Here is a 14,983-nt window from a genome sequence, read left to right on the forward strand (position 1 = left end):
GAGCAGACCTTGAATCCGAGTTCAACAATCCGCGGAACTGATATGAAATTTCCAGCCAGTCCAGGAACATAGAACACATCATTCACTGTAATAGCAACACTTCCAACCATCAGTTTTCCTGTGCCTTTTGCTTCTGCTCTCATTTTTCGTCCGTCCGCCAAGTAAATCGTTTCGTTGCAGCTGACTAAATCCTCTAACAGCCCTGCATTTCCAGTGAGGTGACTCATGCAGCCCGAATCCAAACACCAACTGTTTTTCCGCATCACTACCGTACTTTCAGCAACGTCATCTCCTCCTGACACAAAAAAACAAACTCCTCCTCCGCCGCTTGTCGCTTGTATTTTTAACATTCTTGCCCTTTGCTTCGATGATGCACCTTCATCTTCATCAGATTACTCTCTCGTATCTAGTTTCGGGCAATCACGCCAAAAATGACCCTCTCGTTTACAGCAATAACATGTACGCTTCTTACGAATAATGGACCGTGTCGAAACAGCCATTGCCTTTCCCATATCAACATCCTCATGATCACATCGTCGTCCAACAGTTTTCCCTTAACGTATTCCAGTTTTATTTCATCTTCCGGACGGGTCTCCAATGCCGTAATTATCGAATCATAACTCCGTGGCAAACTTGACAACAGTATAGCGATTATCCAGTGCTCTTTGAGATCCTCACCCATAGCAATTAATCGATGCACAAGTTCGGACACATTCACTAAGTGCTCTGCCATACTTCCTCCCTCCTCCAACTGCAGCGAGAATAGCTTACGCAATATGTGAATCTTGTTCGTCAGCGAGTTCCTTTCGTGATAGCTTTTCAAAGCATCCCACATATCCTTTGCCGTACGAGCCGTCATAACATGACACAGCTGATCGTTACCTAATGCTAGTCCAATAGTCGCTCGAGCTGCTCCGTCCGTTTTATTCCAATCCGCGGAGGGTTCTTCAGGCTTTGCTTGAGTAACCACATCATACAGTTGTTCCTTGAGCAAAAGCAACTCCATCCTAAACTTCCAACTAGGCCAGTTGAAGTTATAGAGACGTTCAATCACTACTTTCGACTCTGCCATTTCAAAACACAAAATCGCTTTTTCTTCAGATCACTTCAAAACATAAGCGATTATTCAATCAATTCTCCACTTCTTTTCCGATCCGTAATCGATTTTCTTCTTTAATCACCGCGCCTGGGCCCATAACCTGTTGAGAGCCGTCGAAGAAAACAAATTACAACCGCGAAATTCGATAAACTATAAGTAAACGTTTATTTGAAAGACGATCACAAAATTACATGGCGGTAGCTGATTACTTAATAATAATAAAAAAACAAAAGATCTATGTCGTTAGTGTGACTTTCGAAACGTCATCAATCACTGCGGAAGGGCAAACACTGCTCACATCAACAACCGGATGAATTCGGTTGTGTATCGATCATCCCGGTCGCTTCACTTGCCGTTGATACCAGATCGGCCAGGAAATCTGGCAACGTTCGCGGAGCGGTCCTGACATGCTGCCTCTTGAACCGTATCCAGTCCATTTTCGTCGACGGCGGCAACTTTTCGACCAGCTCCTGGATCAGCAAAGGGTTTATCAGATGGTCGTTAAGCTGCGCCGCTTCGAGATGGTCGCATAATTGCTGAACTACCATCACGAAACAGATAAACGTCTCTAACCGGTCCGCTTTTGATGGATTCGGCTTTCGCTCTTTCACTAGCAATGTGTTCAGCAGCTCTTACGGCCGCCGTTTCAGCATTTGCAACGTGTAGATGATTTGAGGTACTGCTAGCGGCAACAGAATCAGAGTAGTATCTCTAGCAGGGCTTCGCAAGCTCTCCTGCAGTCATGCCAGGTTCTTTAGATTTGAAACCCCGCACGCTTTCATCGTCGTATTGAAACTACTTATGAAGATCGGCCACTCATCTAGCCGAAATTTGGAAATTTTGCAGCTTTCGGGGAAGAAACTGTTCACTGATCAGCCGATAGTTGCACTTCCGTGGGCGTTACTTCTTCTTGCGAACGGTTACGCTTAATTCTTTTCATGGATACTTCTTCTTTTTTCGCCTTCTTCTTCTTCGTGATGCTCTTCTTCCGATTCCCTGAATCCGGTCGATTCCTGTTATTGTGAGCTTTCTTCGTCCCTTTCGGTTTCTCCTCTTCGTCCTCCGGTCACACTTGCACAGGACTTCACCGCCGTGGTTGCCGTTGTAATATGTAGCGACCCCTCGTAGGACACTCATTGCAGTAGTTTCCCCACCCCCGTACTCCGCCTTACACGATGCACGGCGGCAGTACAGTTAATCATTAAAACATGGTGTCAGTAGTCGGCGCGAGTTCCGAATAATTTAATTTCGGCGTCATTAGTGTATATCGCGGAAAAATCGATTGAAAAAATCGCGGAACCGATGTACGGTGGCCATTTTATTTTTATTTTTTCAGTGGGAAGAAAAAATTAAGTCGTCCTCATCGACATGGATTCCAATCAGTTTAAAATGTTTCTGGATCACCAGGTTAACATGTTCAACCAATTGATGCAGTCAGTAAATGCAACGGCAACATCTATTGCAACAGCAACTACAGCATCATTACAAGCGCAGCTTCATCAAGTGGAGCAGCGCTCATGCGCAACAAGCGTCCCTGTTTCACAGCCGTCGCCACTGGTATTGGATGGCGACATGGAGGAGAATTATGATTTCTTCGTCAAGAGCTGGAAAGACTACGTCAAGACGACAGGTATGGAGGATTGGCCACCCGTGGACAACGCTAAGAAAGTCAGCTTTCTGCTGACTATTATTGCAGAGCCTGCTAGGAAGAAGTATCGCAACTTCGAACTCACTCCTGCGGAAGCTGCTGTTACGCAATGGGCTCTACGAGCGATAAAGGCCAAAGTTGTAGCAAAACGTAATATAATTATCGATAGATTGGATTTTTTTTTCGGCGGTTCAAGCACCCCGAGAGAATGTTGATGACTTTTGTTCTCGTCTAAAGGATTTGGCAAAAGTTGCCAGACTCGGAAACCTTGAATCGGAACTAATGGCGTACAAGTTGGTCACTGCCAACAGGTGGCAACATTTGCGAACGAAAATGCTAACAATATCCGATATAACCTTGGATAAAGCAGTGGACCTATGTAGTGCAGAAGAGATAACAGAGAAAAGATCACACGAGTTGACGTATGTCACCTCGGAGGCAGAGGTCAACAAAATTGCAAAAGGAAAAGCTCGTTCGGAGCATGTCAATTCACCAAGATGCAAATTCTGTTGAGATGCCCATGAATTCTCGAAAGGGACATGTCCTGCCTTGGGAAAACGTTGTTACAAATGTAACGCGAAGAACCATTTCGAAAAGGTGTGCCGAGCTGCAGCAAAGCAGAAGAAACGACGGTCCCGGAGCATCAGAGCAGTAAAGGAGGAATGCAGCTAGGAAGACGAAGCCTCCGAAAACGGAGAGTCATCAGAAGAAAGTGAACAGGAATACCACATAAGCAGAATATCAATCGAAAATTCAATCGGCGGGGGTGGTGTAGTTGCAGAGTTGGACATCAAGTTTGCGAAATCGTGGAAGTCAGTTCTTTGTGACCTTGATACAGGAGCCAATGTCAGTTTGATTGGCCTCGACCATCTAAAAAAACACACAGGAGACCACAACCAATCCTTGCAACCATCGACTCTGCGATTGCCAAGCTTCGGTGGCAACCCGATTAAAGTTCTAGGAAAAGTGAAAGTGAAGTGTCGTCGGTTGAACCGCAAATACTGACGAATTGCAAGTCGTCGATGTCGAACACCGTCCGTTGCTTTCAGCAAGGGCATCACGTGAATTGTGTCTTGTCGAGTTTTGCGAAGCAGTGAAATTTAACGCATCAGAACCTAATCCGTCAATCGACAAGCTGATGAGAGTATACCGAGTACAAGCGTAACAGATCATCGACGAGTATAAGGACCTTTTTGAAGGCTGTGGGAAGTTTCTGGGTAAGGTAACACTAGAGCTAGACGAAAACATAAAACCGACAATCCAATCACCTCGAAGAGTTGCAATAGCCCTGCGTCAAGATCTTAAGAAAGAACTGGAATCCCTGAAGCAAGCATTATAGTGAAGGAAAATAACCACACTAACTGGGTAAGTAACCAGGTTTTGGTACAGCGACCGAAGGCTGGTTCACGCATATGTCTGGATCCGGTGATGTTGAATAAGGCCTTGCGGCGGCCGAATCTAAGTGAACAACTTTGGATGAAATTCTCCCTTAACTCGGAAAGGTTCAGGTATTCACGACGATAGATACGAAAAAGGGCTTTTGGCACGTGGTGTTAGATGAAGAGAGCAGTAAACTAACTACTTTATGGACACCATTCGGTAGATATCGATGGACTCGTCTCCCTTTCGGAATAGCATCGGCTCCTGAAATTTTTCAATTGAAGTTGTAGCAAGTGATCCAGGACTTGTTGGGACCAGGAAGGTGTTGAATGCATTGCAGATGACCTGCTCATCTTTGGAATAGGCGATACTTTGGAAGCAGCGTTGAAGAATCACAATCATAATTTGCAGCTACTCTTTCGTCGGTTAAAAGAAAACCACTTCAAGCTAAATCGATCGAAATTAAACGTCTTTCAGACGTCGGTAAAATTTTATGGCTGTTTCGGCTTGGGTGTAGCTGTCTACCAAAATGGTGGCATCATCGGTTATGCATCTAGAACATTGACGGCCACTGAGAAAAACTATGCTCAAATTGAGAAAGAGCTTCTTGCAATAGTTTTTGTTTGCACAAGGTTCGATCAGTTAATTGTGGGGAACCCCAGAACTACCATCAAAACGGATCACAAGCCTCTGCTCAACGTGTTCAACAAACCACTCTTGTCAGCACCAAAACGCCTACAACATATGCTGCTGAAACTTCAACGGTATAACTTGCATCTGGAATTTATCACGGGCAAAAACAACGTAGTTGCTGACACGATATCTTGGGCTCCACTCCAGAACGAAGATTTTGACTCGTACGAAAAAATGAATGTCTACGAAGTGCTACAGGAAATGTCCCAAGTAAAGCTCAGCAGTTTTCTCAACGTCTCGGATGCTAGACTCGCAGAACTTGCGGAATATACGAACGGGGATTCCTCTCTACAAGCTATCACCCACTACATCCAACAGGGGTGGCCTAGTACAGTTGATCAAGTACCTGACGGAGGCCACTCAAGACAGACTGATATTTCGTGGTGACCGTATTCTTGTTCCTCACGCCTTGAGACGTAAGCTTGTGGACAGTTGCCATGCAAGCCATAACGCCATAGAAGCTACTTTGAAACTGGCTCGATCAAATCTTTTCTGGCCGGGAATGAGCTCCCAAATAAAAGACGTCGTGAAGGAGTGTTCTGTGTGTGCCAAGTTCGCTCCGTGTCAAGCAAATCCACCGATGAGATCTCACAAAATTCCGGTGTACCCATTCCACATGGTTTCATTGGACGTGTTTTTCGCTGAATATAGAGGATCAAAACGAAAGTTCTTGGTAACGGTGGATCATTACTCGGATTTTTTTGAAGTAAATCAGCTTAAAGATCTAACACCAGAGACCGTAAACTGCTTCAGTTCAACGGTCGTCTTCTTCGCTCCAGTCGCAAACGTGCTTGCTTATGGAACACCTATTGGAGTGGAACTCACTGGTCCTTTCGATGGATGTTCGATCCTCATCGCTTCTTCAAATACTTCTTCTTCTTCTTCTTCTTCTTCTTCTTCTTCTTCTTCTTCTTCTTCTTCTTCTTCTTCTTCTGGAAAGCCGCTTTCGAAGCGATCTTCATTTCCATAATCTGCTTCTCTATTGTTCTATCCATCTTGATCTTCTCGTTTTCAAGCTCCATTCTGGCCGTATCCGACGCCAGTCGTTGCCCCATCCTTCTCTTTAGACGCTTTTTATCCTTCTTAATCTTCCTAATTGCCACAGTAACTTCTTCGCCATCGGAGATGGATGGTCAAAGGAAATCGCATCATTTTTCGGATCCTTATCCTGGTACGAAAAGCATCGCCAATCCTTGTCATACTTGACCTCTGCTCCTACGTCGTGTGAGTGAAGTGTAGTCATACCTAGAACACCAGGAGGATATTCGGATCGTCGGGATCAACTATTTTTCGCAGCAGTCAGTTTTACAACAGCTTAAAATTGTAATTATTATTGTTTTATCTATACGTATTTTTTATGAAATTTGGTATTCGCTTGAGTTATTATGTGTTATTTTTCCTCTTCAGCTCAGTATTTTCATCCGTCGTAAATTTCATCTCACAATTTTTACCGAGTTCGAACATTTCGCAATTTTTCATAGATTCGTTTGTTTATATTTTTCTTTCCCTCTTGCCTTCAAATACCTACGGCAAACTGCTTATAGTTGCAATCATTTGTGCGCTTGTAGTGGATAACGTATGCTTCAACACAGTCACTTACAGTCTGTTGTTCGAATTGCAATCGCAGCGAAATATATTTTTTAACTATGCCCAAAAACGTAGCTTGAGATAGTTCTAAAATCCATCCAGATCTCAGTCAAAATGATTATATCGTAACAATGATCAATAACGGCTAAGTCGGCTGGCCCGTACATTCCACCAACGTTCCCATAGTAGATTGTGATGGCGATGATGCTGGTAGGTGGGCAGATGCACTGGCAAGCAAAGCACTATCAGATGTACCAAGCTGTCGTTTCCTGTCCCAAACACAGGACTGCGAAGATTGTTAGACGCTGGCAGCAATATGGTTAGACTATGTTGAGTTGATGGAGAGCTTCCTGAATGCAGGCAGCAGTTGTGGTGCGTCCTAGTGGATGGCCAAATCGATGAACATCAGACGCCTGACATGGTTCTGAGGGCAGTTATGGGTTCGATATGCTGAAAGCCGAGAAACTTTTAAGCGATGAAATGGACCTTCGGTGGCTGTACTTGCCGGTAGCAAGAATACGAAAGATTTCTTATCCGACCTCAATCGCAGTACCGAACGTCTGCTGGTCGCTAGCGGGCTCGACTGCTTTGAGTGGTTCGTGGCCTTCCTTGACTCTTGAATCAAGTGGAGGTGTTGCGTTTTGGGAGAAGACTGATTTTGGAAATGACTGAATGAAGTGGCAGGAATGTTGACAAAATGTTATTGTTTGGATGCAGTTGTTAACAAGTACATAGACGAGCTAAAAACCGAAATACTTTCAAGCGAGACATTCAGACTCAGTCGCAGGGCCGGAAGCGGATAGGAGACTTCCGTTCTTATGATTTCTTATGGCGTACATCGTTTGGTATTCAGTATTTTGTTGACTGGATGCCAAGGCAGGAATTTTGCTGCAGAATCGTTGGAAACGTTTAACACATCAGTGTACGACATGCTCGGCGATGATCTATACGTGTGTGCAGAAGGAGTTTTGAAGATCCCATCTCCAACTCAAACGTTTTCTTTCACATGTATTTAATTAACTTCTAAACAGATAACACTTGTATAAACTATTTGATGCTACAATACACGATTCGAGGTCACATTCCTCCACTACGACTATACAATGAAGGAGATAGGAACTTCCTTAAGGATAGTGGCAGGCGGAGCAGAGATAAAGTCATTTAAACGGCTTATTCCATCAATATCTTTTCGTTCATCGATGTGTTCAATGGATTATCGGATACTGCAGCAGATCTTGGTCGCCAAAACTTGTCTGTATGTGTGTGTTTAAGTGTAAACATTTTTGCAAACACATTTTTGGAATTTAGCATTTTTAGATTTGCGTTAAACGGGGTTACACTATTTAAATAATGTACGAGAAAGGCAATATTACCTCTTGGTGGATAAATCAAGGTTGTTTGAAGGACTCTTGATGACGTCCACTTTTTCTTCAGTCATGGAATTAGTGTATGTAGGTATCATGGCACAAGTGCATATGGTATTTTGTACTAATGTAAAATACACCTTTCAAACAATGATAAGTAAATACTGGTCGTCTGAAGCTAATAATTATTGTGCTGTCGTAAAATATGCCTTACAAGTAGTGATAACAAATGCGTTTTTATCTTGAATCCACACTTTTGTGTAAATCTCTTACAAAATTATTTTGATTACTTCGCGTCGCACAGGTGCTCAGCAACAACGCATCAAATGTTGCGGTAGACAACGGAACGGTCACCAGAAAACCATCACCGGTTCGTGATAAATGGGGGAAGGACGTGGAGTTCATGCTGTCCTGTATTGCATACTCGGTAGGCTTCGGTAATGTGTGGAAGTTTCCTTACACAGCACTTAAAAACGGTGGCGGCGCCTTCCTGATCCCCTACATCGTGGTGTTGTTCCTCGTGGGACGACCAATCTACTATTTGGAGATGGTGATGGGGCAGTTTTCGAGCCGTGGCGTTGTCAAAATATACGATCTCAGTCCAGCCATGAGAGGTAATGAGTTAAATCTGTTTCGTTGTGATGAAATATACGTTAAATGAATTGATCTTTTCGTAGGCATTGGAGTTGGTCAATCCATTGCCATGTTCATAGTCATGACGTACTACACGCCGATACTGGCGATCACCTTCCGTTATCTGGTGGCGTCATTCAGCGCAGTACTGCCTTGGGCAAAATGCGATCCGTCGTGGCCCAATTGTGTGGATTCCGATTTTATTGGTCAAATCGTCTCTAACTCATCCATTAAACCGAAGGCTTCTGCAGAACTCTATTTCCAGTAGGTGTTGGATGGAATACTTTGCTTTCTTTGAATGCTAATGTTGTTGCTTTTTTTTCTAGGAATTCAGTGATGCATCAAAACGGGTCCCTCTTCGAGGGTCTTGGACTGCCAGATTGGAAACTTGTGCTGTGTCTGCTCTTTGCATGGTTGTGCGTTGCCACCATTCTAATAAAAGGAATAAAGAGCACAGGGAAGGCGTCTTACTTTCTTGCCATCTTTCCCTACGTTATCATACTGATCCTGTTGGTTCACGCATGTACCCTAGACGGAGCCTTCGATGGCATCGTGTTTTTCCTAAAGCCACAGTGGGATCAACTGTTGAATGTCACGGTATGTAATTCGCGCATTCTATGTTTTTCAGATTGCGATGAAAATGACGCTCAAGTAAAATGGGCAGCCTGAAGGTAGGCAAACAGTGAAACCAAGTTTCATCGCTCGTTTCAGGTGTGGTATGAAGCCGTCACACAATGTTTTTTCTCGCTTTCGGTATGCTTCGGCGGGATTATTGCTTATTCGTCGTTCAACAACTTCTCCAACAATGTATACAAGTAAGTATGAAGATATGAAAAAAATTGTTCCTCACATACATAGAGACATTTTTTAAAATTTTCCTATAAATTTACATAAAAACTAATGAAAAAGGATTTTATTTGGTTAAAAAAATCAAATCTACGGGAAATTCTCAGAAATAATATTTATTGAAACAAAAGACCTTCTATTTAAGTCGATTTTATTGTTTTTCTTATCATGAAATGAAAACTATTCTGAAAGAGTGCTATTCTGAAATAAAAATACAGAACGCTACGATCTATTTGATTCCATATGAATAATATGTTTTTCTTGATTTTCTTTGCGAGAGTTTTGATTTAGTTTAAAAATCTTCCAACTCTATGTGACATATAAAAATATAAGGGCGACCCGTTCCAGAGATACATTATAAAAAGTCTCTCCATCTCCATACTATTGCGAAGGGAAAAACTTAGTTTACTATTTCCAAGCAATAATCATTTTCAATTACCCGTACTGTCGATAATGCTCCATTGTATGGTGTATACATTTTTACTGAATCTCACCTACCTCAATGTTTTATTGAATAAGAGATGAGACATTCTCACAACTGGAAAACAAATATTAGTTCACGCAACCATAAAGTCGCTAATTAGCAGTTTATCTGCCAATGATGCCCGACCAAATTACCCTTCATTTCGTCCGGATGAGCAAAACTAACCGCAATTACGGATTTCCATTCGGTGTAACTGCCGTTTGACAAATTGCCCTACACTCAAGATCCACTTATTTTTATCTTTTTCCACTTTATTTTCCCAGAGACGCCATAATCATTTCCTGGCTCGATACCTTCACGTCCATAGTGGCCGGGTGCATCGTGTTCGGCGTCATCGGGAATCTGGCGTACGTCACCGAGCAGCAGGACATCCAGGCGGTGGTCAAAAGTGGCGCCGGACTGACGTTCATGACCTATCCGGATGCGATCGCCAAGTTCGACTGGCTGCCACAGCTCTTCTCCGCCCTGTTCTTCCTGATGCTTTTTATCGTCGGCTTGGGCAGCAATCTGGGCGTGACGACCAGCATCGTGACGGCGATCAAGGATCAGTGTCCGGAGCTGAAGAACTGGCAGGTTGTGTCGGCGGTGGCCGTGGCTGGGTTTTCGTTCGGTACCGTTTATCTAACGCCCGGTGGATTGGACTTGCTGGATGTTTTGGATTATTATGGGGCGAAGTATGTTACGTTGACGTTTGCTGTTCTAGAGCTGGCAACACTGGCTTGGATCTACGGGGTGGATCGCATTTGCAGGGATATCAAATTTATGCTTGGCATCAACACCAGCCTGTTTTGGAGGATATGCTGGGGGGTCGTCGCGCCTCTGGCAACGGTGGTTATTCTGTTGTTGAGCTTCATCGACTATAAAGCTTTCATAGTTCCTATTGGATATAATGGTAAAAATGCAACTTAAGCAGTGTAACCGATTTTAATTCCCATTATTAATTATCACTTGCAGTTCTTGGTTGGTTCATCTACATTGTGGCCGTTCTGCAGCTGCCTGGATGGGCTTTGTACGCTACTACGCGGACCAGCTCGAAAACGATTGATTCGTGGTGGGGTTCACTGAAAAAGTCTTTCCGACCACTGCCGGAGTGGGGCCCAGAGGACACTCCGACGCGACTTCGCTACCAGGAGGAAGTGGAGCAGCATGAAGCAACGGTGCCGAGCGATCGAAATGCCATCGATTTTATGAAACGGAGGCTTCTGAGCTGAAAATTTCAGCTGAAGAATTCTGCGTATGTTTTTCTAGAGGCCAACTTTTTAAAGTATCAACCATTCTGAGTTAAAAGCGCATTAATATTTATGTAAGTGAGAAAAACGAATAATATTTACCTGATAATATTTTTAAGATTTTTATGTTAATACTGGATATTCTATTTAAATAAAAGTAAAATGACAAACGGTGCGTTACTTTGTTTAACGATGACAAAATGAAAACAAAATATCACTACAAGTTACCAAATACAGCATTCATATGTTCGCCACAGAATGTCGGATATTGTATCCTACCTTGTAGATCATCTTACACTTCCCTGATCCAGTGCGTTGAGACGTGAGGGGTCAAAAATGAAGCTGGGAGACTGCTTCGACCCAAATCAGTAGAATGTAGGGACAAAGTGTTAGACGTTCCAGATGAGTTGTGCTGGTCAGTCAGGAAGAAAGCAGAATAGACGTTGTCCTCTGACCGGAGAGGTCACCCCGTGTCCGGAGGGGGGCTGCTGTTAGCAGGAGTTTCTTCATTGGTCAGGTTTGGGTGATATCTAGACTAGGAGATAGGGACAGCGGATGGAGATGGATTGACGTTGGTGTTCTTCGGAAATTGTCATAAAAACGCCTGATGCATCTATTGATGCAGCGCACATTATTAAATCGCAATATACATTCAAACCATACTATGGTTTTGTATATTCAGTTATATAAAATGTGTGCTTTGGGATATTTTTAATTCGTATCCAGAAATCAGAATTACTACAACCCACATTTGGTTGTACCTACAATGCACAACATTGTCTTATTGAAATTTATTTGACACAAGCTGGTGATACGCTCCGGCGACGATTCATATCTGCACAGTACAACAGTGCACAGTTAACCAACTACTTACTGTTAACAAATCCAGGAAATTCCACATCATTGGGTATCACATTGCCCCTGGCTCGGTATTTGATTTTTCCAATCAAGGATCGCATTTAACCACACATAGCAGCGTTAATGTGAAGGAAATTATTGTAACTGAGCAGACGCAGGTGCTTTAAATGCCCCGAGGGCATTTAGATTCGGTACTTTCCCTAGAAGCGGTCGACAAGATAAACCGCACCGCCCGGCATATGGCCTATGCAAATTATTGTAAGTTGACAAACGATCAATTTGCTTTTACGTGATTCAGTAAAAGTTTATTTTAGATTCATTATTTACCCCTCCCCGTCTATGATTCACTCAATGTATTGTAGAGTTTCATATTCAGAACAGGTTGACATGGGAATTCTTCTCTTTAGCTTTGTACATCTGTATTTGCCCTATGATAAATACTGCTTCACATCGTTAGAAAAGCAAATAAGCATATCGATAATGATCATACAGTCAATTAATAATCACCAGTAGCTCATTCGAGTATCAAAACAATAGCAACAATATGGCACGGATTCAATTATGTTGAGTCGCTGGGTTGTTGCACCGTACCGCGTTCTCACTTCTCAACGAACTTTACCGAGAGCACGTTTCCATCGAATACACGAATCATACACGAATAAAAAATCATTCATTATATTAAATATCGAAATGAATGCCGATAATCGCAAAATTAACAATGGTTTGTGTTCGGATACGATTTGAAAATTCTCTGCAGCGGTCACCTCTTCAGTGTACGCAGCTGAAAAAATTATTTTATTAGTTTCAATGGCATTATAGAAATCATTCATCTTACATTTAGTTTTCCTCGTAACGATCTACCCGAACTATCTTCAGCGACGTGTCAGTTATGCAATACACAGTATCTACAGGTAGGTGTTGAATCGGTAAGTATTCCCCAGACAAGTAGGTAAATTATTTTATCATTTATCTCGTCTTCTACACATATTTACCTTACAATTATCCTGAGCAACTAGACAATGCCAATTTACTGCACACAGTTAAATTCAGAGTGGGGTCCTGAAGATAAACGATTGAGGTTACATATTTATTGTTCCCAGTGCCACTCTAACTATACAGTTCAAATTCACACCTGCTAGCTAATCATACTGATAATTCAACACAATATTACCTTAATTCGTAGTATTTCAACGTAATCATGGGATTTAGGACTATAATTACTTTAAATAAATCTGCTACTCACAACCGATTTTAGGAAATGTGATTCGTCACGATGACAACTTAGACTGACGTTTAAGGTTTGTTCTTCAAAGGGCCGGACCGGCGACGTCCTTACTACCCACTTTCCCAGTGTTGCCAGGCGCTGCAACATTGTCCGACCCGTAACGCACTTCCGTCTCTGCAAGTAGCTATGCGTTACCATTTTCCTGTACTTGCAGTACTGCCAACTTGGATACCGGTCGTCGCATTAATCCGCCCTTAGTTTGTACCATTGCTTGACGAACCCGACTGTCTCTTCCCGAAATCACTGACATTATCCGTCCTCTTGTCCAACCGTTGCGTTGCCCTTCATTTACAATTAGTACTAAATCGTTCTCCTTCACGTTATCCGCCTCCTCGAACCACTTAGTCCTGTTAGCGATTATGGGGAGGTATTCCCTTATCCAACGCCGCCAGAATTGATCTACCAGTTGTCTGGCCATTTTCCAGTTCGTTCGAGTGACTTGCATTGACTCTGACAGCTTCACGGGGGGTTGGTTGACACCACTGGAGCTCAGAAGAATGAAGTGGTTTGGAGTGAGCGCTTCTTGATCGATGTTATCCATCGGGATGGTTGTTAAGGGCCTAGAGTTCACTATGGATTCGGCTTCCGCGATGACTGTCAACAGGGTTTCATCATCCGGGTTACGACTGCTGCACAGTGACCCCAGTGCTACTTTAACGGACCTTACGAGACGCTCCCATGAGCCACCGAAGTGTGGTGCCGACGGTGGATTGAAAACCCATTTGGTAATCGAGTTGGTGAAGGTCTCCGCTAGATCAAGTCCGATTGCTTTAATTTCGTCTTGTAGTTCTCGACTGGCCCCCTGAAAATTCGTTCCGTTGTCCGAATAAACTTCAATGGGCGAACCACGACGTGCCACGAATCGACGAACAGCCATCTTGCATGACTCAGTAGACAAAGAATGCACTACCTCTAGATGTATTGCCCTAACAGTGAGGCACGTAAACAAAGCGACCCAACGTTTAACACAGCTGCGTCCGACTCGAACCTGAATAGGCCCGAAATAATCCAAGCCTACGTACGAAAATGGCCGCGTCATAGCAGCCACGCGCGACATTGGTAGGGGAGCCATTCTTGGGGTTGCTGGCTTTGCCTTGCGGACCCTGCATGTTTGGCATTCTTTCATTACTTGGTGGATTACTGTGCGCAGGTTTGAAATATGGAACCGTTGACGCACCTCGTTGTGTACCGTCGCATTGTTGGCGTGCAAATATCGCCGGTGATACCAATCAACGATCAGCTTAGTGAGGGGGTAATGACGTGGCAAGATAATTGGATACTTGAAGTCGTACGTGACGTATGGGATAGCACCGATACGACTGTCAACTCGCAACACCCCGCTCTCGTCCAAGAACGGTGACAGTTTGTAGATAGGGCTAGTTTTCTCTACATATTTCTTCACATTCTTTCGTGATTTCAATACTGCTACTTCTTCTGGATACGCCAACGCTTGTGCTGTGCGAAACAGATCGTTCTCTGCCTTCCTGAATTCCTCCTGCTTCAGGTGACCCTCCGTAGGTGTCTGCTTCTTACTCTTCCGGTAACAGTTACCAACATAGCGACAAACATAGGCAGCCGTTCGCAATAGACGTTCCCACTTGGAAAAATTGTCAAACAGGTACAAACTTTCGATTCGTAATTGATGATGTACCAAACAGGGTCGTATTTCTTCATCCGTGTCAAGTGAAGCAGTCTCTTTCTGTTCTGGCCATTGTGATTCGGGGAGGTAAAGGAAATCTGGTCCCCGGAACCAACATGACATACCGTCAGTACTGGGACCTTTCCCCACTTGGTTGCTTCGTCAATAGGGGTGTGTTGTGTTGGTACATATCTCCACGCATTAGCATCTGTCCTACTCAAAATCTCCCCAATCCTAA

At 43.5% G+C, this 14,983-nt stretch overlaps 1 protein-coding gene and 1 long non-coding RNA gene across 3 annotated transcripts in view; one reads left to right on the forward strand and one right to left on the reverse strand.

The window, feature by feature from the left end:
- LOC134225343 (sodium-dependent nutrient amino acid transporter 1-like) overlaps positions 1-11,126 on the forward strand; it is a 56,906-nt gene extending 45,780 nt beyond the window's left edge. For both annotated transcript variants that reach the window (XM_062705332.1, XM_062705334.1), the window contains exons 2-7: positions 8,076-8,385; positions 8,449-8,668; positions 8,731-9,001; positions 9,116-9,219; positions 9,998-10,626; positions 10,689-11,126. In XM_062705332.1, the coding sequence (XP_062561316.1) occupies positions 8,076-8,385; positions 8,449-8,668; positions 8,731-9,001; positions 9,116-9,219; positions 9,998-10,626; positions 10,689-10,945 (1,791 nt within the window). In that variant the 3' untranslated portion in view covers positions 10,946-11,126. The remainder of the gene's footprint in view (positions 1-8,075; positions 8,386-8,448; positions 8,669-8,730; positions 9,002-9,115; positions 9,220-9,997; positions 10,627-10,688) is intronic.
- Positions 11,127-12,664: 1,538 nt separating this feature from the next.
- Positions 12,665-13,108, reverse strand: LOC134223737 (uncharacterized). Its single transcript, XR_009982694.1, has 3 exons — positions 12,993-13,108; positions 12,814-12,880; positions 12,665-12,726 (listed from the first exon to the last, which is right to left on the reverse strand). It is a non-coding gene; the product is annotated as an uncharacterized LOC134223737 (long non-coding RNA).
- Between the last annotated feature and the right edge of the window lie 1,875 nt (positions 13,109-14,983).

This window comes from Armigeres subalbatus, chromosome 3 (assembly GCF_024139115.2).
Source record: "Armigeres subalbatus isolate Guangzhou_Male chromosome 3, GZ_Asu_2, whole genome shotgun sequence".
NCBI classification, from domain to species: domain Eukaryota; kingdom Metazoa; phylum Arthropoda; class Insecta; order Diptera; family Culicidae; genus Armigeres; species Armigeres subalbatus.